General features: G+C 41.0%; 2 protein-coding genes across 3 annotated transcripts; both read left to right on the top strand.

Moving 5' to 3' along the window:
* The first annotated feature begins 5486 nt into the window (after positions 1-5486).
* Positions 5487-7699, top strand: LOC133494841 (leucine-rich repeat-containing protein 17). Its single transcript, XM_061809046.1, has 2 exons — positions 5487-5512; positions 5721-7699. Exon 2 carries the CDS (start codon positions 5738-5740, stop codon positions 6803-6805), a length of 1068 nt encoding a protein of 355 aa, XP_061665030.1. The 5' UTR covers positions 5487-5512; positions 5721-5737; the 3' UTR covers positions 6806-7699.
* A 1805-nt stretch (positions 7700-9504) lies between these two features.
* mfsd6a (major facilitator superfamily domain containing 6a) lies at positions 9505-20748 on the top strand. 2 transcript variants are annotated; one of them, XM_061829322.1, is made up of 7 exons: positions 9505-9700; positions 10824-12264; positions 13264-13361; positions 13601-13762; positions 15222-15320; positions 15729-16018; positions 20356-20748. In XM_061829322.1, the coding sequence occupies exons 2-7, from the start codon at positions 10826-10828 to the stop codon at positions 20458-20460; spliced, it is 2193 nt and encodes a 730-aa protein (XP_061685306.1). In that variant the 5' UTR covers positions 9505-9700; positions 10824-10825; the 3' UTR covers positions 20461-20748. The 2 variants fall into 2 exon arrangements, with proteins under 2 accessions (XP_061685306.1, XP_061685298.1); XM_061829314.1 differs by having other exon boundaries at positions 9509-9920.
* Positions 20749-21090: the final 342 nt, after the last annotated feature.

The raw sequence follows: 21090 nt of genomic DNA, 5'->3' as shown, positions 1-21090 counted from the left end.
TTGTGAGTGCGACTGTTTTCTGTCTCCACGTGCCCTGCGATTGGCTGGCAACCAGTTCAGGGTGTGCCACACCTCCTGCCCGTTGGCAGCTGGGATAGGATCCAGCACTCCCGCGACCCTCGTGAGGATGAGTGGTTCGGAAAATGAATGAATGAAGAAATGCTTCTAAATTGTTGAACATAAAAATGTGTATTTATCTGCTCGTCTGACGCTTTTGAACGCTCGTCTTTGTTGTGCCAACTTTGTTGCGATATCACTGAATAATTCAAGTGGATTTTTTTTTTTTTAATGCGTGTCCTTCCTTAACGCCTGCTCCGTTTTCTGGGAAGCTGCGGAAGCTCTCACATCCGTCTGACCTAAAAGCTCTGACATCTCACAGGGCGATCACACACTGAGCTGACAAAAATACTGCTCTTGTTTGTCTGTGTATTCCTCTGGAACACAACCTTGACCTAGATGCTGAACAAACAAACAAAGAAGGTGTGGGGGAAGAATAAGACGCGGTGCAGTAGTAGTAACGCTACAATATTGCAGTCGTCAATAATACACTAAATTCATACCAAGTCCAACTGTATATTCAGACCCTCTAATAATGAATAAAAAATGAAACTCTGAGGGCTTAATATTAGTGCCAAAATATTAGTACACACGCTAGTTACATAATATGTCTCCTAAAATATTTTCCCTTTATTGTGAATTTTTTCTTCATTGAATGTACAGTATGTGATTTTGAAATGTCCTGCACTGCACTGCTCTGCTAACTCTACTATGTGTGTAATATGTGGTTAAAGGTACCATGCCACACCTCTTATATATATATATATATATATATATATATATATATATATATATATATATATATATATATATATATATACATATAATTTGATGTGATTATATCAAGTTTTCCCATAATTTGGGTTTGTAATGTCCAGAATGTCCTTTTCTAGTTTGTCTTGCACAGCAAGGAGATGAGGTTGGATTTCTCCTGAATATTCAATCTGTAAATAACCATATCTATCTATCTATCTATCTATCTATCTATCTATCTATCTATCTATCTATCTATCTATCTATCTATCTATCTATCTATCTATCTATCTATCTATCTATCTATCTATCTATCTATCTATCTATCTATCTATCTATCTATCTATCTATCTATCTATCTATCTATCTATCTATCGTCAGATGACTTCACATCTGATAAAGTGGAATCAGGACCATGAATCTGGCTGTAGACCCAAATTAATTACCTCTTGGAGGTCCGGGATGTCAGGGCCTAACGGAGGACAGCACCAGGCACAGTCTTGCACTGGCATTTGGGTCTCCTGCGGTGGTGACCAGTGGCACCAGGAGCCAATTCCTGTTACTGATCCCGAGATGCCACGTTGAATGTGAGGAGAGGCACGGAAGAGGCGTCAAGGAGCCGCCACGCTGTGCCACCGTCCTCTTTGTTCACACCTCTGTCTGTCACATGCGTGGACACTTCCAGGGGTGCAATCTCCCCCCAAATACTGTGTTACTGCACTTATCAGTACACGGTGTATTGCAGTGAAAGGCAAATGAGTATTGTAAATTTAAAAAAAATATATATATATCTATATATATATAGATATATATATATAGAATAAGAAGAATCATCTTCTTGCCATGACATAGTGACAACATTTGACTTCTGGTTTTAACCACATTACTATCAGTCAGAAATTGCTGATGTGTCCAAATATGGACTTTTTCTACTTACCTTTTTTGCCATCTGATTATACATTAATGGATCTGTGTTGAGTTATTTTGAGGGACCACAAATTTATGAATTTAAAATTGTACAAGATGTGAACTGACTACCTTAGAGAAATGTGTCATTTCTTTCGTGTTGCCTCATGAAAAAATATAACAAAATATTTACAAAAATAATCAGGCGTGTGCTCATTTTTTTTAGATACTGTTGCGGTTTTCCCCTACGCAAAATTTAAATAATAATAATTTAAATAAGCTCTGTATTCCTAAGTATTCTGTGTGTGATCTCATTTGTGCTCAAACACCTCTCAACTTTCTCTTCCTTTTAAAAAAGGTCTTTTGCGCCTCCTGTTGGCCAACTGGCCACATACGTAACAGTGCTGTGAGTTAAAAAGCTGAACCACTTCTTGTTCTTGTTCTGTTTATTGTGATAATAAAAGCAGCTTTGTAGAAGTGCTTATCTTTATAAAAGTAGACTCCAGATACTTCAGGTAAGTTGAACACAGCTTCCTTTACTCGTGCTTCATAAACAACAACAGCGCACCTTCTTTTACGCACCTCGAGCTCCTTAACATAACTCAAAAGCATCACCGAGGATCAACATATGCTATTGCCCCGATCATCTCGACAAACTTTATGGGACTATGTGTGACGCATTTTGTAGAAAGCGTGTCCAGAAAAACATAACACAAAAGGCAAGGTGAAATAGCCCCCACTGAAATGAAATAAGAGAGAACAGTTGGAGGAAGTCACTTCTGCTGTACCTTAATATCGCTGTGTTGTGGTTTTCACTATTTTCTACGCAAAATAGTTCATTTGACCATTCAAAAAATGAACTGGTTCAGTTCATAGTTCTTATTTCAAAATCTTGAACAAATTTCACCATTACAAAAGTGAACTAGTGACAGGCCATTACCTTTAAAATAAAATAAAAAAAAGGCATTTGATATCAACATTCTAAAAAAATGTAAGAATAATATTTATTCATCACGTACATACAGTTTTCAATCGCGTCCGAATCCTATCAATGTATGATGTTGGAGACCGGAATCAAGAAACATTTTCATCTTTGTCAGAACCACAGAAAAAGTAATTTGAATTAAGAATTGAAAAAAATTGTTGGTAAAAGGATGTCCCAATAGCGTCACTGGGAAAGAACAATGATAAAACGCAATTTTGGTTGCCCCTCGCTATATTCGAGTGCTGCAAATCTGGCAGAGCAAAATGGAAAGAAAATGGTGGCCGGTTTTCTGGATTTTGTAACATACCTGATCTTTCTATATGATAGGATACCAACAGTTTTCATATTGGAATTATTTCATATTAGAAGTAGTACTAAGCTAAACTTTCTTTCTCGCGTTGCTATCTTGATACACGTTTGGATACACACTGGCTACGTTCGGAAATCCAATCGAAGAGAGTGAATAACACAACAGGAGGCTCCATCAAAAGTGAGAGTTTCCAAACGTTCGGGCGTGTAGAGTGCTAGCATGTTAGCATTGCAGCAATTCACATCGGAAATAGTACAAAATCTCACAGAGATGAAAACATTCTTATCCGTGTGGGTTTTCTGTGTTATTGTTATCATGAAACTTTCTCATTTCACTCACAATCGTACTGAAAGGTGGAAAGGGGCTTGATAGTTTCAGATTTCTGTCGGTGAGAAGCAGTGAATACAAAGCGCCGCCAGGCTGGAGTGTGAAAGTAATCGAGATTAAGTTATATGGAGTTGAATGTTCCAAAGTAGAAGAACACAGATGTAATCCTTCTATGCGTGGATTAACGTCTTCATTTGGTGATTTTCCTCTAATCCCGCTGCTCTCTGGAAGTGTGAGTTATGATGTACTTTCATGATTGTCTCTCCCATCCTTATGTTCATCGCTGCCATGTTTTAGACGGTGGCCACGGTTCCTTGGTGAGCCAAACAGATTGACATTGTGCTCATTGTTTTCAGTGTGACTCGGTGAAACTGGAACCCTGACAGACATCCGACACCTGCTGGAACGGGAAACCTGTCCTCATCCTCATTACAAACACACCACTGCAACAAAAAAGAAGCCATTGATTTTCTTTGGGAGAGCAAAAAGTGTTTAAATTTGTGGAGAAATCAAGTGTGAATACTAAAGAGCTGATGTTGAACTGAAATGCTGTGGATTGAATTGAATTGAATTGAATTGAATTGAATTGAATTGAATTGAATTTATTGCAATGTCAAATGTCTTCTTCTTTTCCTTTCGGCTTGTCCCGTTAGGGGTCGCCACAGCGCGTCATCTTAGATGAACGCACATTTGTTTGGCACAGTGTTACACCGGATGCCCTTCCTGACACAACCCCTCTGCATTTAGTCAGGGAGAGAAGTTTACAGCACCTGGTATTCCCAGTCGGTCTCCCATCCAAGTTCTCACCAAACGCACTTAGCTTCCAAGATCGGGCGTTCTAAGGGTAGCATGGCCGTAAGCTTGTAATGTCAGATGTAAGAATTTAAATTGGAATGGTCAACGAATAGGAAGGAGTTTGGAAAAATTTTAAATATATCTTGCTTTGGAAATTTTATGGCTAAAAAAATGCAATAAAAAAATGCCCAAAATTCTGAATGGGTTTTGAAGTTGAAATGGTTTGAATCAATGAAGAAATGTAGGAAAAAAGGATTTGTGGTGTAAAAGAACAAATTACAAAAATAATAATAAAATAATCAATGAAGGATGTCCTCAGTAGGTGCTAAAATGCCCTCATTGTTAATCAAGGCCAAACTGAACACGTGTTCAAGTACGAAATGGGACTCCACATGACATCAGAGTGCTTCATCTGACCCGTGGATTTGGACGGTATTAATGTAATCTTTTTCTTGGTGACCAACAGGTCTGCTCGCAATTTATCTGATACATCCTGCGCCATCCTACAGATGAGAGTAAACAAATTGACATCTGGACCTGCGGCCAGTGGCGTCTGTTTGTGTATATGTGGAGTGGTGTACCCTGAAACTATTCAGCATTTTGAGTTTTCAATTAAACTACAAACTTCAGAGTTGGAACTATTATTTTCACATTTAATTTGTTCACAATCGATGCACAAACCAACCATTTTATTTGTTCTTTTAGAAATTTTATAGCACAATTGGTACTTAGTAGTGTTTGCTTAATCCAGCTCGCTATTCTACATGTCATATTAACTGGTATGGGCCTCCAATTTCTGACATCCGTAAATTTTCTGTAGTTTTTTTCTTGTTATGGTCGCAGGTGACCTGGAGCACATCCAAGCAACAATTCACATTCACTGAAAATTATTTTTACATTAACCTACGAAGCATGTTTTTTTTTTGGGGGGGGGTGGGGGGCATTCTGGAGAAAACCTCCACAAGTACAACAAGAACATAGAAACACTAGATAGGAGAAAGATTTGTGCACATATATAAAGTACGTGCAGAAATCACTCTCCTCTATTTTATATATTTATGAAATGGTAGTGATTAAGCGCTTCTTGCAGTCATTTGAATAAAGCCTTCTAATTCCGCGCCGTGGCCCACTTTTCTTTCAATCTCTTACCCCCCCCCCCCCCCCACACACACACACACACACTCCCCTTGAGCTTGGCCTGTCCTCCCACCGCCTGGTAAATAATTGACAAGCTCTCCTCCCCTCGCTGCTGTGTGTCTTTCCACCCTCTTTGTGGCATCTCTGATTAGGTTTTCCAGCCGCGTGATCCCCTCCCTCCCTCACTTCCAGCATGTGCACTTTCCACCTGCTGCCCGCTGGATGTCGACGAGCATCTGCTGGTAAGACGAAAGCCTTCATCTACCAAATCTATATGTCTGTAGCAAGGGCATTCTTTGAAGCTTTATCTTTTAGCATGTTTAATCATGCAACTTTTTTTGTATTATCTGTCCTTTTTTTTTCCTCTTCACACAGACGACCATTTACCATGATTTTTAACACTTCTTGAAAATTAACTCATTGAAAAAAAAACATTATTTCTTCGTGTAGTTTGAGTGTGCGGAGCCATGAGGGAGTTTCTGCTCTTCCTCCTGGCTGTGTCAGCTGCATCTTCCAGGTCTCACGTCAACTGGTGCGAGCTGGGTTGCGACTGTCATGGGGATCTGAGGTTTGCAATCTGTTCGCGAGCTTTCTTCACCCAGCTGCCTGCCAGAATCCCGTCCACCACAGAGTTTCTGGACCTGTCCGTCAACCGGATTGCCATCATCCCCGAGCAGTCTTTTAACAAGAACCGCAAGCTGCGTGTGCTCTTTTTGCAGAACAACAACATAAGTGTGGTGGAGGATGGTGCCTTCTTGCACCTGGAGTTCCTGCAGAAGCTGGACTTAAGCAGGAACCAGATCTCCGCCCTAGGAAAAGGCTTTTCAGTTGGTTTGACCTTCCTACGAGAACTGCAGTTGGCCCACAACTCACTGAGCACCCTGGACAGCACCAGCTTCATGCACCTGGACAGTCTCCAGAGGTTGAACCTAAGCGGCAACAACATCCGCACCATACAGCTCAGATCATTTGCCTCCATGAGCAGCTTGCGCCATCTGCACCTGGAGGGCAACCGATTGACGTCTCTGAACAGTGGGATCTTCTCCATGCTGCGCTCCCTGGAGGTCCTCAACTTGGCCGGAAACCACATCAACGAGACACAGGTGGGCGTCTTCAAACCCCTCACCAGCATGACCCTCCTCAACCTGGCCCACAACCGGCTGACCGGCATATACTTCAAGACCTTCCTGAGCATCCACACCTACAGCACCCATATCCTGCTGGAGGGAAATCCCTGGAATTGTGACTGTGACCTGCAGAGAGTTTTCCGCAAGTTGCGGAGCATCCAGAGACTCTTCCTGGATGATTACTCCAACTTGACGTGCGGGAACCCCGCAATTCTACGCAACTACCGGTTGACCCAGGTGGACACAGAACTGTGCATCGCCGAGACTGTCACCGTACTCATCATCACCGTTACTGTTGTTATCACGGTGCTGGCTGCCATGCTTATGGGAGAGAGGAAGAGAAAAAAGAAGAAGAAAAGGAAGCACTGGACACAGCAGGGAGAACTCTCAGATGAGTCAGATTACTGACTTTTTCATTTGTAGTATTTTTAAATTTTCCTTTAAAGTGATACCTTGACTTACGAGTCCCCCCCGAGTTACAGTTTTATTTTTTAGTTACGTATAAGTTGTCAGTTATTTATTATTCTTTTTCCTTTGTGTTCCGAGGCAATAATTGAGATAAGCGCGAGTGAGCTTCAGCTACGTTGTTGCTCCAATGAAGTGAAAAAAGTTCAGCGCCCGAGTGATGCTAGCAACGGTGGTGGTGGATTCTGTATCTACGATTGTAGCCCACAGCATTAAATGTAGTGACCGTGTGCTATTTGCAGTAATGTTGGCAGCTCAGGTGTGAGCCAGCGTTAGAAGGGTGAAATCGTTAAACAGATGGATAGGGAGGGTCCACCAGGAACTTGTCTTTTGGTCTAAGGCCACCCTGGATGGTTGTTTTTGCCAGGTTTGTGCTGGAGGATCTAGCTGCCAACAGCAATTCATAAAAATGTAAAGTACTAATCCAAGGATCTTGACTGATGCGGTGAGTCAACTGGAAACTGTTAGTAACCACTTACGTAATTATTGGGAACAAGGAAAAGAGTTGACAGCATCAATAAGCATGAATAGTCTAACATACTCTCATTTAGCTCTTTCTTGCACATAGGCCGTCTTATATCGATAGCATGTAGTCTATCACCTTGAATGAAAATTTAAATATTGTCAACAATTGTCAATACGATGCTAGTCATTTGTGGAAGTGCTACGTCGGCACAGGTAGTAAGATCAGTTGTTGACGGCGGAAATGCTTCATTGAGCTATCAAAGAGTAAAGATTTTGCTTACCGCATCCGAGATCCAGAATTGAAGGAGAATGGAACAATAATCATTGTATCATCATCACTCATCATATTGGAATGCATTGGACAAATTACAATACCATCTTGTTTGCTTTTAACGGCAAATAAATCTACGAAGCACTTTTGTGTTGGTGGTTATTGTTAGTTAATTTATTTGCCTGTGTGGAATTTGCATGGCAAAAGCGTTGGCCTCAAAGTCCTGAGGTCCCGGGTTTGATCCCAGCCCCTCCTGTGTGGAGTTTACATGTTCTCCCCGTGCCTTTCTGGGTTTCCTCCGGGCACTCCGGTGTCCTCCCACATCCCAGAAACATACAACATTAATTGGATACTCTAAATTGCAGCTGTTTGGCTCCATGTGCCCTGCGATTGTCTGGCAACCAGTTCAAGGTGTACCCCGCCTCCTGCCCGTTGACAGCTGAGATAGGCTTCAGCACTCGCTGCGACCCTCATGAGGATAAGCAGCAAAGAAAATGGATGGATGGATGGAGTTTGCATGTTGTGAATAATGATTTGAGTTACAACAGTGACAGCAGCAGTGAACTTTACAACAAGCACTAGTATGGCAAATATTGAAGTTTACTGTTAATGTAAACATCAACTAAAAAGAGATCCCTCCAACACAAGAAAACTTTTACATATGAAAGTTATGTTTGCTAAGATTTGTAAAATGCCGTCGTATGGTAGTTTTGAGTTTTAAGGTAGTTTTAGGGCTTTAAACAACAGCTATTTAAATACAAATACTGCAGCAACAGTAGAATACATAGAGTATAATGATCATCAATCATTTTATTAAAAATACTCAATAAATGTCTTCTTCGTGGGCCAGCATTAGATTTAATTGTATCATACTGCCCCCCATTGGCCGAAAGGGAGCCAAACAATGTCTTTTGGAGCATGAAAAATGTCCTTAGTCTCTTTATTTTTTTATATCTTGATGTTTTTATACTGTACGAACAGTATTATTTTTCTTATTAAAAAGGTTACAAAGAAGTTTATTTTTTAATGGCATTTCCATTGATTTTACTGGTGGAAGATGACTTGAGATAAGAGTGTTTTGAGCAGAATTCATTAAACCCGTTAATTGAGATAGCACTATACTTTCAATTTTGTAATCCTCCACCAACAAGTTCACCCTCTTCTTATTTGCTGCTTCATTCCCCAGTAAGAACCATTTTTCTTGGCGGATAAAATAAGACAGCATTATTATTTCAGTATTTCATTTCTTATGCTTAGTTCACACAGAGTCCTTTTCTGTCACATAGAGACTTTGACGCTTAATTAAGATAAAGTGAAAGCTGTTGTACTAAATAAGTGTGTGACATGAATAAATTACTCTTGAGATCAACTTTTGCCTTCATATTTGCTTTCCTTGAAAGAAAACCAGTCCGAATTACGTCACATCCATTGTCAATTGTCAATGTCCATAACTCCAACGCCCCCTAGAGATAACAGTATTTAATAGTCAGCCACATGTACGCTAAGATTTTCATTCACATTATTTATTGATTATTTGATAAGTAAACGCTTCATAACACTATTTTTGTCCGTTTGAATTGAGGTTTATTGAATTCAAAACAGTGTAAATGGACGATAACTTGAGTCTAGTTTGAACTGGTTTCGGCCGCATGTTGATGCACATTATTTTTATGTTACAATTTAGAAAAAATCTGGTGCAGATTCTGTTGAGCGTTGCGTCCATTAGACGTCGACCCAGAGTTTCGGCTCTCGGCCGTCTCGGTTAATTTGTTATTAATTGGGAGTGTTCCTTATAATCGAGTCGCGGGAGGATGTCATTTTCATTCCACCAGTATGCATACCGGATGTTGAAAAAATACACATCAATACGTTCAGATGAACACATTGAGAAGTCCAATTGATTGATGAAGGCAAACTGTACATGAACAGATTTATTGATTTTATAATAATATTAAAAATATTCCATAAATGCTTCCAAATTTCATGACGGACGGGATTAGTTGTCGTACATGTGTGATGTAATGATATTATTTTGAAAGCAAAATACGGAATTGTCTGTTATCCACCACGGCTACCTTGACGGTGATGTCGGCGCAGGACAGGTGGGAACTCCGGTTCGACGAGGTCGTTACTAGCCACAATAAGACAAACGAAACGGCGACAAATAGATACTCGTGATAAAGTCATACAATACGTCGACTTGTGTTGGATCGAAGGCATGAACGAAGACATTTATGGGATTTCAATGGGAAAATGAGCGAAAATCTCCAGGGAAAGTGCGCAACAATAGTTTGACTTGAATGGGATCGATGACCTAAGCAGGTGAGCGGTTCAATGTATTTCTCAGCCGGTTTGCATTTTTATGTTTAATGGTGTCAGGTGAGCTGCCTCACGCACAAAGTGAATAAGCCCGTTTATGAGATGGATTCAGTGTGTTAGTCATTTTCAAATTTCTGATCGTTGGTGACGCCTCTGTAAGCGCTGTTTTGATCAGACGAACACTTATTTTAAACGCTTTCTGAGAGAAATGAATCACTTCCGCATCGAAGTGAGGGACAGTCTTTTTCCAAAGCTGTGGCGCAGGGCCACGAAGAGCCCCATCACGGTCTCCTACCTGCTACCTTTTAATGGGTTGTGCTGTGAATCACAAGTGGTGCGTCACTTAGTTCAATTAAAAAGGAGAAGCTCATAGAAATGCACCACACACACGGTGAAATATTTTATTATTATTTTTTTTTAAATATGCAATATCCGTCGTGAGGATTGTAGCTTACAGCAAACAAAAACCCAGAAGAAACTTGAATATTATGCAACAAACAATCAAGGAACAATGAACATGATTTTTAATGTAAAAATTAGGGAGGGGTTTGCCCTAAGAAAATGTATTTTTACAAGTGTTTATTGAATCTACATCATGTATGAGTACTGACAAAAATAATACTCTTCTACCATATTCCAAGATGTAGCTTTATAGTGATGTTTGACAGTTGGGAACAAGTGAAGGACTTCATAGGACACTGGTTCTCAAACTTGTTACACCATGTGTCACCACCGAAAAACCAACTTGGCTCCCTCAGTACCACAATGATGAATAACTTTGAAATGCAATAGCGTGGTAGGTGGTGGTAACAACACACAAACTGAAGAGTGTATTAACGTTTGAGATCAGAGAATTGCTGTGGGAATTTCAAAGTCCTAATGCTGCTGTCACATTTTATCTTCCAGATATGCCATCTGATGACAAGGTTGCCATTCTGACCGACGATGAGGAGGACCTACAGAACACGTCTGTGCCGGAGGAGGCGTTCAACAAGCTGTCACTGCAGCAGAGGAGTGTTCCTGTTCCAGCTACTCTGTCCATCGACGCCCCAGCTGAGCCACCGGTGGTCTCACAGTCCAACTACTTGGACTGCTGTGAAAGGATCTTCCGCCACATAAACATTCACCTCCTCATCTCTAAAGTCTTCTACTTTTTCTTCTACGCCGCCTACGGCTCGCTGCACCCGCTGCTTGCGGTCTACTATAAGCAGCTGGGAATGTCTGCCAGTCGAAGCGGCCTCCTGGTGGGTATCCGTTACTTTATCGAGTTCTGCAGCGCGCCGTTTTGGGGTGTGGTGGCCGACCGCTTTAAAAAGGGGAAGGCCGTGCTACTGTTCTCTGTCTTCTGCTGGTTGGTGTTCAACTGCGGCATCGGCTTTGTGAAACCAGCCGACATGAAATGTGTGGAGAAGGGTGCAGATGTGACGATGCCGCCCTCGGTGACTGCCACTCAACCACCCGGAAACTTCACGCAGGAGAGTAACTCCAGCGATCGTGTCCGCCGCAGCCTCATTGAACTCCTTTGGCTCCCTCGCTTCCCAGCCTCCAGAACCATGCGAAGCATCAATGATACACCCCCCACGATGAACACCACCACCACATCCACCACTTCTGTTCCAACAGTCAATCCCAAGGAGTACCAAATCATCTATGACAACACCCAAGTGGAGAACATTTTCCTCATCATTTTGCTAGTCATCATTGTTGGCGAGTTCTTCAGCGCTCCTGCCGTCACCATCGTGGACACGGTCACCTTGCAGTATCTCGGCAAGGCCCGCGATCGCTACGGCCTGCAGAGGATGTGGGGCTCCCTGGGCTGGGGTCTCGCTATGCTGCTGGTGGGCATCTGGATCGATCACACACACATTAGCGTCACGATTGACGGTCTCGGCTGTATCCTGCCCGACTTCCGCTTGCGCAACTATCAGATCGCCTTCATTGTCTTCGGTGTGCTGATGGGTGCAGCATTTGTTGTTGCCACTCAGTTTTACTTTGAAAAGGGTACTGACTATCAGCAGGAAATTCCAGAACGCGTAGCACAAGAGACGGACGGCCCAAGGGCGCCACCCAACTTGGATCCGTCCAGCAGTAGTACAGTTCTCCAGCAAGAGTTCCACTACAGCGATCTTCTGAAGCTACTGTGCAGCGTGCGCTACAGCTCGGTTCTATTCGTAGCCTGGTTCATGGGCTTTGGGTACGGCTTTGTCTTTAGCTTCCTGTACTGGCACCTGGAAGACCTTCATGGCACCTACACGCTCTTTGGTGTCTGCTCTGTCCTGAGTCACGTCTCGGAGCTCACCGCCTACTTCACCAGCCATAAGTTCATCGAGCTGGTGGGACACATCAGGTGAGAGCTTGAACATGTCATTAAAAAAAAAAAAAAAAAAAAAAAAATTAGTTTACAAGTAGAAAACTGATCCCAGGTGTCCACTCACTACTTAACAGATATTGGACAACTGTATGCTAAAATATTTTTGGACACTATTTTCCTTGCCTTTGGATTTCAAAATCAGTTTGTCGTTAAATGACACAACTACTTTATATCATAAGCAAATGTAGGGGAATTGAGTGCATAGTGTGTAATAATATGATTTGTGATTTTAAATGTATGATTTTTGCAATTTTCACAACAAAGTTTTAATAATGGCCCATTGAGGGTAATCATTTCTACAAATTGGCACGCTACAAAAATTAGTCTGACACACTTGAGATAAGTTACGAGATGTTTTCACTTTTTTTTTTTTTCTGTAACGCCACCAAAACCTTTTTTGGGATTTAAAAAAAAAAAGTCAATTTTCTCTCTGTTGTTCCAATCGTTCCCACATGGGAAATCATTCAACCAATGTTTTTTTTGGGTGGCTTCAGTTCATTGCTCAAGGGCAGCTTTGACAACCTTGTCTCCAACATCCTGTCCCAGTCCACTGTTGACTCATCTGTCGTTGATGTGGTTTGTGAATTTGTCATCTGCTGGAACATTTGAGAAAACATATTAGATGTCCTTCTGGCAGCCCTTCACATTCTGTGGTGATGCCATTGAAGGGAGATTACACAGAACCACATTCTCTGTGTGGATGGAGGCCATTTAAAGGGAGACTCCACATAACTACACTAAAGCACTGCAACTACATGGTTGTGTAATTTCAGAGGTCACAGTTAGCTGCGACGTACTTGTGAATGTGTGTGTCGGCAAGCGTGTTGCGTGTGCTTAGCAAACACAACGATCTCGATGAATACGTGTCCCAAGGGTGTGTCGTGTTTAGATTGCTTGCTTTCATTTAGGTCAATATTGATTGTGTAAGATATTAAAAGATCACCAAGATGCTTCAACACGTGTTTTTCGTCTAAGGGTGCTCTACATCGGCCTGGGCTGCAACACTGCGCGCTACCTCTACATCTCATATCTGAAGAATGCTTGGACCGTGCTGCCAATGGAGGTCCTCCAAGGTAACTCGAATACAGTATGTGTTAAATAGCCTTTGCATGTAAGTTGCATTACATTATGTACGAACATAAAGTGCATTAGTCACACACACCATATGCAAATATTGCCAAATGGATGTCAGCACTTGCACATACTACATTGAAAAATAGAGCCAAAAGAAGTCATTGTGTTTGTCTGTTTTGTTTATTTGGAGAAGATGTTCGTGACTTACAGGATGTCACGTGGGATGGTTGCATTGCAGGTGTGACACACGCTTCTGTTTGGGCCGCTTGTATTTCCTTCTTGAGCGCTGCCGTGCCGCCAGCTCTGAGGACGTCTGCCCAGGGCATCCTGCAGGGTCTTCACCTGGGGCTAGGCCGCGGCTGCGGGGCCATGGTGGGAGGACTGTTGGTCGGTTATTTTGGTATGACTACCCAATTCCTTTTAATTTTTTTTTTGTTACCTAAATCTTCATCCCCCAATGATGTAATGTCACTGTGAAAAGAAGAGCTCTTTTTATATTTATATATATATATATATATATATATATATATATATATATATATATTGGTATGGGGAGGTTGGGTTGGTTGAGGATTACTGCTCACACATTACAGAAATGCTTTGTTCCTCATACTCCACTGGAAAATCTATTTTCAATAATGTATTTGAATGGCAGAAAAAAATCAGTTGTGTGTGAGTGTTTCAGTAGCATATGAGGTGAAAAAAAAAAAGGATGAATAATACATTTTTTGTCAAAAGCAGGCATCCATGCAAAATAGATTTTTCTTCCTCAGGGTGTCGCAGTACCTTAACAGCTCTATTTTGTTTCCTCTTCATTGAGCGGTGAAGCATCTGAGGCTTGTTCATTCCTTAGATTTTGCCTGACTAAGCAAGGTGAGAGAAAAAAAAAAAACATGGACCAAAAAGCAACTCGTTCTAATTGGTTAGTTGGGGGCACTGAATTTTAGGTACCACTGCAAATAGTTTCTGTCAGTTTTTTTTTTAGGTTGCATTTTCCTGATTTATATTGAACTTCCCAATTAAAGGTCCTGTGTTTTGCCAAACCAACTTTTTCTAGTATTTGGAATGAAATATTGTCTCCAAGGTCCCTCAGTAAATGTAAAATTTGTAGTAAAATTTCAGGTTTGTTCAGATGTAACTTCAGATGTTTTTCTGTTAAGAGGCTTGAAATGAGGTCATTTGAAGTTCTCATGCTTGTCCAGACCACTATCAAAGATCTCAACTTAGCCAGCGCTTTCAAGATAACAAACCTACACTCACAAGTGAGTCTTTTGCATGGCGGCATCAAATTGGAAGAAAGGGGCTGGTCTTAGCCAAATGTGGACAAGTGGTTCCAAAACTGGGGCAATAAGAAGTAGCTGTGAGGGAACCTTTTATTGGCACTTGTATGACAAAACCAAGGTGCATTTTTTTATTTTATGAGATTGACACTTTTATACAAAGTTCTTGTTAGAGCATCACTCTATGGGTGTCTAAACAGCCAAAAGATGGGACCTTTAAATAAAACCTTCATCTTTGTAAATTCCCATTTTATTCCAGTTGATTCCCTTTATCCATCCATCCATTTACCAAGCCACCTATTCTCACAAAGGTTGTGGGAGAGCTGGAGGCTATCCCATCTTAATTGACTGTAACTCCCATAATTTCCCATTGGAAGGTTTCCAACTTGAAGAGTACCTAGAATTTTCAAAGTCTCGTAACGAGATCATAAGAATTGCAACAAACCACATTGACCCACGTAGTCCTTGATTAGCTTTTTCCCCACACCGCTAATCCTTTTTTTTTCTCACATATGGCAATCCAAAGAAAGCGAAACAACTATATTGTACACTTGATGTCAGTCCTTTCAAATTTTGCAGGCGCTGCAGTATCGTTCCGGGGGATCGGCATGGCCTCCCTGGCCATACTACTCATCTTCATCCTCATCCAGTGTCTGACAAGCGGAACGGAAGGAAATGGTGGGTAACCCCGACTTCCAAACGCTCAGTTCTTGCCAAGCTATCACTGAGCATGTACAACATGTAAATGCAGAGAAGCTCCCTACTTTTCAAATTAAATTTTGCAAGTAATACAAAGGAACTCTTAGTTAGCGCTGTACTTATTGCTTTTCTCGGGTTCCTACCCTTGTATGGAAAAATATGGAAAGTTTCTAAGACACAAAATGGTTTCAAGTAACAGAATTTTGAAATATTCATTGTATAGTAACCATTTTTTAATTTGATTTGTTTTATATTTATTGCCACGGTAAACGACTGGCTAGCACAGAGACTGGGGAATTGAATCCAGCCCTCTTGCATGGGGTTTGCTTGTTCCCCCCATGCTAACCACTCAGCTGTAAGGAATGTATGTCTCTTTTCTCCGACTAGAGGATAAAATGCTGGCAGAGAACATTCCAGTCCCCTCCAGCCCTGTTCCCATTGCCACTATTGATTTGGTGGAGAACCAGAGCGCCAGAGAGAGCCCCGCCCTCAACAAGCAGGCTACCCCTCTTCCCCTTAAGAAGACAAAGTACCAAGAAGAGCAGGAGGACATAGCAAAGCCCGCCTGGGTGCTCTCAGGTGCCCCCTGGGTCGCCATCGCCTTCGCGATCGTCCAGATCACAGAAATGATGAACATGGTGAAGATTGGACAGCCGCGCGAGACTCAGCCACTACAGGTGAAAAATGGCACTTTCACATACCATAGCCGTTCATATTAAGTTGTTTTAGTGTCTGATAAGAATATCTTTTATTTACTTTCTGTTTGGTTGAATAGACTTTTTCATAATGTTTGTGAACAATAGGTGTCGCGGTACTTCTGGTTGGCAAAACGAGTGACTGCTGCATTGCTGACCCAGACTGAAAACAAAGACAAAAACTTGTTTGGAATTTCAACATCAGATATTGTCCCATAGGTTTAGGGTGTTGTTGTTGTTTCTTTTTTTTTATGGAGTTATTAGAAGTCAATTTGTCATTGGTATGTCCAGTGTAAAATTGGGTTGGGTTGTTATTGGAGTAGTTTAGCAAAACGATGGCTGGCCTGCTAGCTAACATCTGCTCCACAGGGTGCCATCTATTTCAATGTCAACAGAGCACATTTGTTCTATCATCCGGAGCAACGTGAAAGTCTGATCGTCCCTAAATTATCATGTTAAATTTAGGAGGAATAGTCCAGATTTTATTTTATTTTTTTTTGGAAGGGGGGGGGTAATTAACCCTTTAAACTCCATATACTAAAGTGACAAGCTTTTTGTCCAAATGATGATGTCCTGTTGGAATGTACTTCAATGTGAGTACAGTACTTGCCAAGAATTTTGAAAATTGGATGAAAGATTTTTATTTATTTATATTTGTCGAAAATAATTGCCTCTTTGGGAACATTTTTGTGCGATACTGTACCGCCTATTTCTTTTGTTTTGTCTGCTATTCGAGTAAGGCTGCTTCAGATTGGAAACAATTTTCAGTTGGAAAAATATCCACCAATAAGCTAGTACAAATTCCAAAAGGATTCTCCAAATCGACAAGTCTAAAGACATTGACTTTTCAAACGGCCAGTGTTGGAAGAGTTTTTCCCAACAATGTAATTTAAAGTTCAGTTCGCCCATTATAAAATGAAGTGGATTGGCATTCACCCAACAGTCTTAAAACATGAGGCTTGAACAGGCTTTAATGAGGAATTAAAATAAAGAGGAATCAGGCTGAGGTAGGAAACTGCATCCTCCTCCAAGTACTACATGCAGTTTTTGAAATTTATAGAATGAGTGTATCATGTAATTTTTGGATCCAGAGGGAGTGGTGTTGCTGATCATATCGTGCTGCTATGCGTTGCATGTGTGGGGCGCCGCTACTATACTGAAATGTGGCGAATTGTAGCTCCACACGACTGTCGTGTCAATACCCTGAGACATGGGTGGTTTTTTTTCATTATCATTGCACTCAGCATTCTGCAACACATTGTGACAGGAAAGACTGGTGAAGTCACACTCAATCTCTGACCTTGATCATTGCAAACACATTTTTAGATAATCTCTTTTCTTATGACACTCCTATATTACAAAATACTGTAATTCCAGATTATGACAGTGTGATCTTACTACGTTTTATCTTAATGTAAATCCTTATTTTTTATTTAAAGGATCATCATTCGGGCTGCAAACAAGTCTTTGTTAGTAGACTTTCATTCGAGTGAGTCGGACTACATAATTACCTGGCAGCGCAAGGGCGGGGTAGATCACACCTACCCTATTCATCTCCCTCTATATCAACAGTCTTAATTTCCACCAAGTATATTTTTAGATCGCCAACTTTTGAAATGTTGATTAGAGTCAGTATTCTGTCACTCGGAAGCAATTTATCTCGTGTAACATTTTTCGACTGACACTTCACAGCGAAACCGCGGTGGCAGAGAAGAAGATGGAAAGCGTTATTTAGGCCATTTCCCATTTCTTCTCAATGGCGCTTCCCTGGTCGAATGACATGGAAGAGTTTGCCCGTCATGCCTTCATATAATGCTCGGTGTTTTTCTGCCCGTTTGCATGTGTGATGTCATGGTGTAAAGATCTATATTGTGTATCTAACTGCAGACTCTGCACTCTACCTTATAACGAACATCCACTATACTGGCAGGATATGTCATGACATTTATTTATTTTTTTCTCTCTGATGAATTCCTTCTTCAGACTTGATGCTTCCTTTTCTTACTCGTGACAACCTTTCAATCTGGTGCGGTTAGACATTCGTGTACTGGTCTTTGTGCACATTGGCGTATGTTGTGGGTTTGGGGCCATCAGCGTCAAATTTCGGTTTCAAAACTACATCTCACAATCTACTGAAATGCTCTACTGCTAAAGTTATACATTTCAGTGTATTATCTCAGGATATTTCAGATCAATATGTGAGAGTATTACAGATGTCTGAGAGCATTTCAGTAGTTTATGAAAAACTGTTTTTCAGTCATGAATATGAAAGTGTTTCAGTTAGAGATATGAATAAGTTTAAGCAATGAGTGTGAAAACATTTCAATAGTGCATATGTGTCAGGTTCACCAATCAGACATTCATTATACAGGACAAAAGAGGAAGCAAAGACACCAGCTCAAGCCTCGCGAGGAGAGAGGAGAGGAGAGGAGAGGAGAGGAGAGGAGAGGAACTGTCTCGTACAATTTACCACTGCACTCTCTGATTATCTTCTCCTCAGCACCTCTATTTATTTAGTTTTAAGACGCCCCTTATTTACATGGATGTTACAAAAAGGAGACGACAAGCAAAGCAGTTTGAAACAAGGTGTACATGTTTGTTCATGTGCGTGTGCATGTGTGGAAGATTGCTGAATACATGTGTGGTCATCATTACTTTAACAAGCAGCAGTTCTAACAGTTCTGATGATTAGATGTTTTTGTTCTTGCCATCTCTGCTAGGAGGCTGCCACGTTATCTAGAGCAGAGCAAAGCATTTCTTTATTGGAAGCAGATGTCTGTTAATTATGATCACAATTATTCCTACAATATGAAAATATTTCAGTGGTGTGTGTGTATTTAACAGTTTTTGTCATGTATGTGAGTGTTTCTGTAGTTTGCACGATCGTTCCAAATTCAGTATTGCATGTGAGAGCATTTCAGCAGTGGGTATCAGAGTATTTGTATATGAAAATGTTTCATTATTGCTTATGAGAGCGTTTCAGTGTCATGTGTGAGTGTTTCAGTCATGAACATAAAAACGTTTCTGGAATGAGTGAGAACTTTTCAATAATTTGCAAGATATCATTTCAGTGGTGTGTTTGAATATTTTTGTCGCGTCCGTGAAAGTGTAACTGTAGTGAGAATGAGGCCCTGTAGTTGCGCGAATGTTCCAAATTAAATACTGAATGTGGGAGCATTTCAGTATTTGGTATCCAAATATTTCTACTCTACAGTGGGGCGAAAAAAGTATTTAGTCAGCCACCATGCTTCATAGTAGGAATGGTGTTCTTTGGATGCAACTCAGCATTCTTTGTCCTCCAAACACAAAAAGTTGTGTTTTTACCAAAAGTTCCATTTGGGATTCATCTAACCATGTGGAATTCTCACAAATCTCTTGTGGTTCATCCAAATGTTCTCTAGTAAACTTCAAATTGGCCTGGACACGTACTGGTTTAAGTAGGGGGGCACATCTATCACTGCGAGATTTGAGTCCTTGGCAGTGTGTTGTTAATTTACCTTTGTTACTTTGGTCCCAGTTCTCTACAAGTCATTCACTAGGTCCGCACCATATGGTTCTGGGATTTCTGCTCACCATTCTTTTGATTATTTTGACCCCACGGGGTGAGACCTTGTGTGGAGTCCCATATTGAGGGTGATTATCAATGGGCTTGTACAGTATGTCTTCCATTTTCTATTTCATTTCTTCTTTTTCATAGAACTTTATACACAATATAATATTAGCTACAGGTGCTTACCTATTCCAGATTCAGTCTTCCCAGCCTGATGGAGGTCGACAATGTTATTTCTGGTGACCTTTGACAGCTCTTTGTTTTTGCTATAGTGGCGTTTGGAGTGTGACTGAGGTTGTGCACGGGTGTCTTTTGTAGTTTTTATAGGTCAAACGGGTGCCATTAATACAAATAAGTAGAGAACAGAAGACCCTCTTAAAGAAGTTGTTACGGGTCTGTGTGGACCAGTAATCTTGCTTCTTTGTAGGGGACCGAATACTTATTTTCCACCATAATTTACAAATATATTCTTTAGAAGTCAGTCATTTTCTGGATTTTTTTTTTCCACATTTTTTCTGTCACAGGTGAGGAATATCTATGATGGAAATCACAGGCCTCTCATCTTTTGAAATGGGAGAACTTGTACAGTACAATTGGTGGCTGAGTACATTTGCATTGCTTTTGCATTACGAGCATCAAATTCCAGTAGTTTGTGAGAGTGTTTTAGTCATGTATAAGTGTTTCAGTAGGGAATTCCGTGGGAATTTCATTATTGTGTGAGGCCAAGCATTGATGGCGCTTGTCAACTCTTTCATGTCTTCATCGTCAGGTTCCTAATGATGGAGCGGTGGTGATGGCGCACGGAAATGTCGGTGACTGTGGCGTCGCACCTCCACGTGGACCGAGCCCCATCCCCACAACATCTATAGACTGAAACAAAATGCAGGAGATGCCGGATGTGCCGGGGGGGGGGCTTCAAATCTCAGTAGTTGGATTTGCTGTCACTTTAAGACTGTTAAAGCCTTCCGCTGTTGACAAAGTGCTTATTTAATGAGGTGCTATGATGATTTAATTTAATTTAATTGAAAAGTTGTCTATTTTGGGGCTTTTCTGAGCTGGAGACTTTTGTTTGATGCAAAACCAGTTTTTACTTCAACAAGTTGATTTTACTCGCCTTATGTTTCACGTTCCCAGTAAAGCACTATAATACTCAGTATTTCAATTCCTTCTGTCATCGCAGTCATTTCAGATGGTTCATATGATGAATTAGAGGTGTGATGACTGCAGTTTGGGAAAGAATTGGCTCTTTAAACTCTCATTTGAAAGTGACCATTGAAAATAAAATGCCAAAGAATTCCCAATACTGTACATGTATTGTTGAATGCCTGTTTCATCTTTCTGATCTTGAGGCTGCACTGGTACACAAACCATTTGTGTTTATGACTATAGTATCGACAAGTTTGACAAACTCCACAGTGGATGTACCAATACATTTTTTTTTTGTTCAATAAGAATCGTCGTCCTCGTGCTGTTTGCATTCAAACAGGAAGCGGGCACGGAGGGT

The sequence above is a fragment of the Syngnathoides biaculeatus genome, chromosome 2, assembly GCF_019802595.1.
Source record: "Syngnathoides biaculeatus isolate LvHL_M chromosome 2, ASM1980259v1, whole genome shotgun sequence".
Classification (NCBI taxonomy): Eukaryota; Metazoa; Chordata; class Actinopteri; order Syngnathiformes; family Syngnathidae; genus Syngnathoides; species Syngnathoides biaculeatus.
The sequence above is the reverse complement of the archived record's forward strand: the minus strand, read 5'-3'. Positions and strand labels throughout refer to the sequence as shown.

Bases quoted from the DNA above. Each gene is read 5' to 3' on its own strand.
- mfsd6a (XM_061829322.1), top strand. From the start codon at position 10,826: ATGCCATCTGATGACAAGGTTGCCATTCTGACCGACGATGAGGAGGAC. The intron at 13,362-13,600 runs GTAACTCGAATA...GTTGCATTGCAG, and splicing joins GCCAATGGAGGTCCTCCAAG to GTGTGACACACGCTTCTGTT. The intron at 13,763-15,221 runs GTATGACTACCC...CAAATTTTGCAG, and splicing joins ACTGTTGGTCGGTTATTTTG to GCGCTGCAGTATCGTTCCGG.
- LOC133494841 (XM_061809046.1), top strand. From the start codon at position 5,738: ATGAGGGAGTTTCTGCTCTTCCTCCTGGCTGTGTCAGCTGCATCTTCC.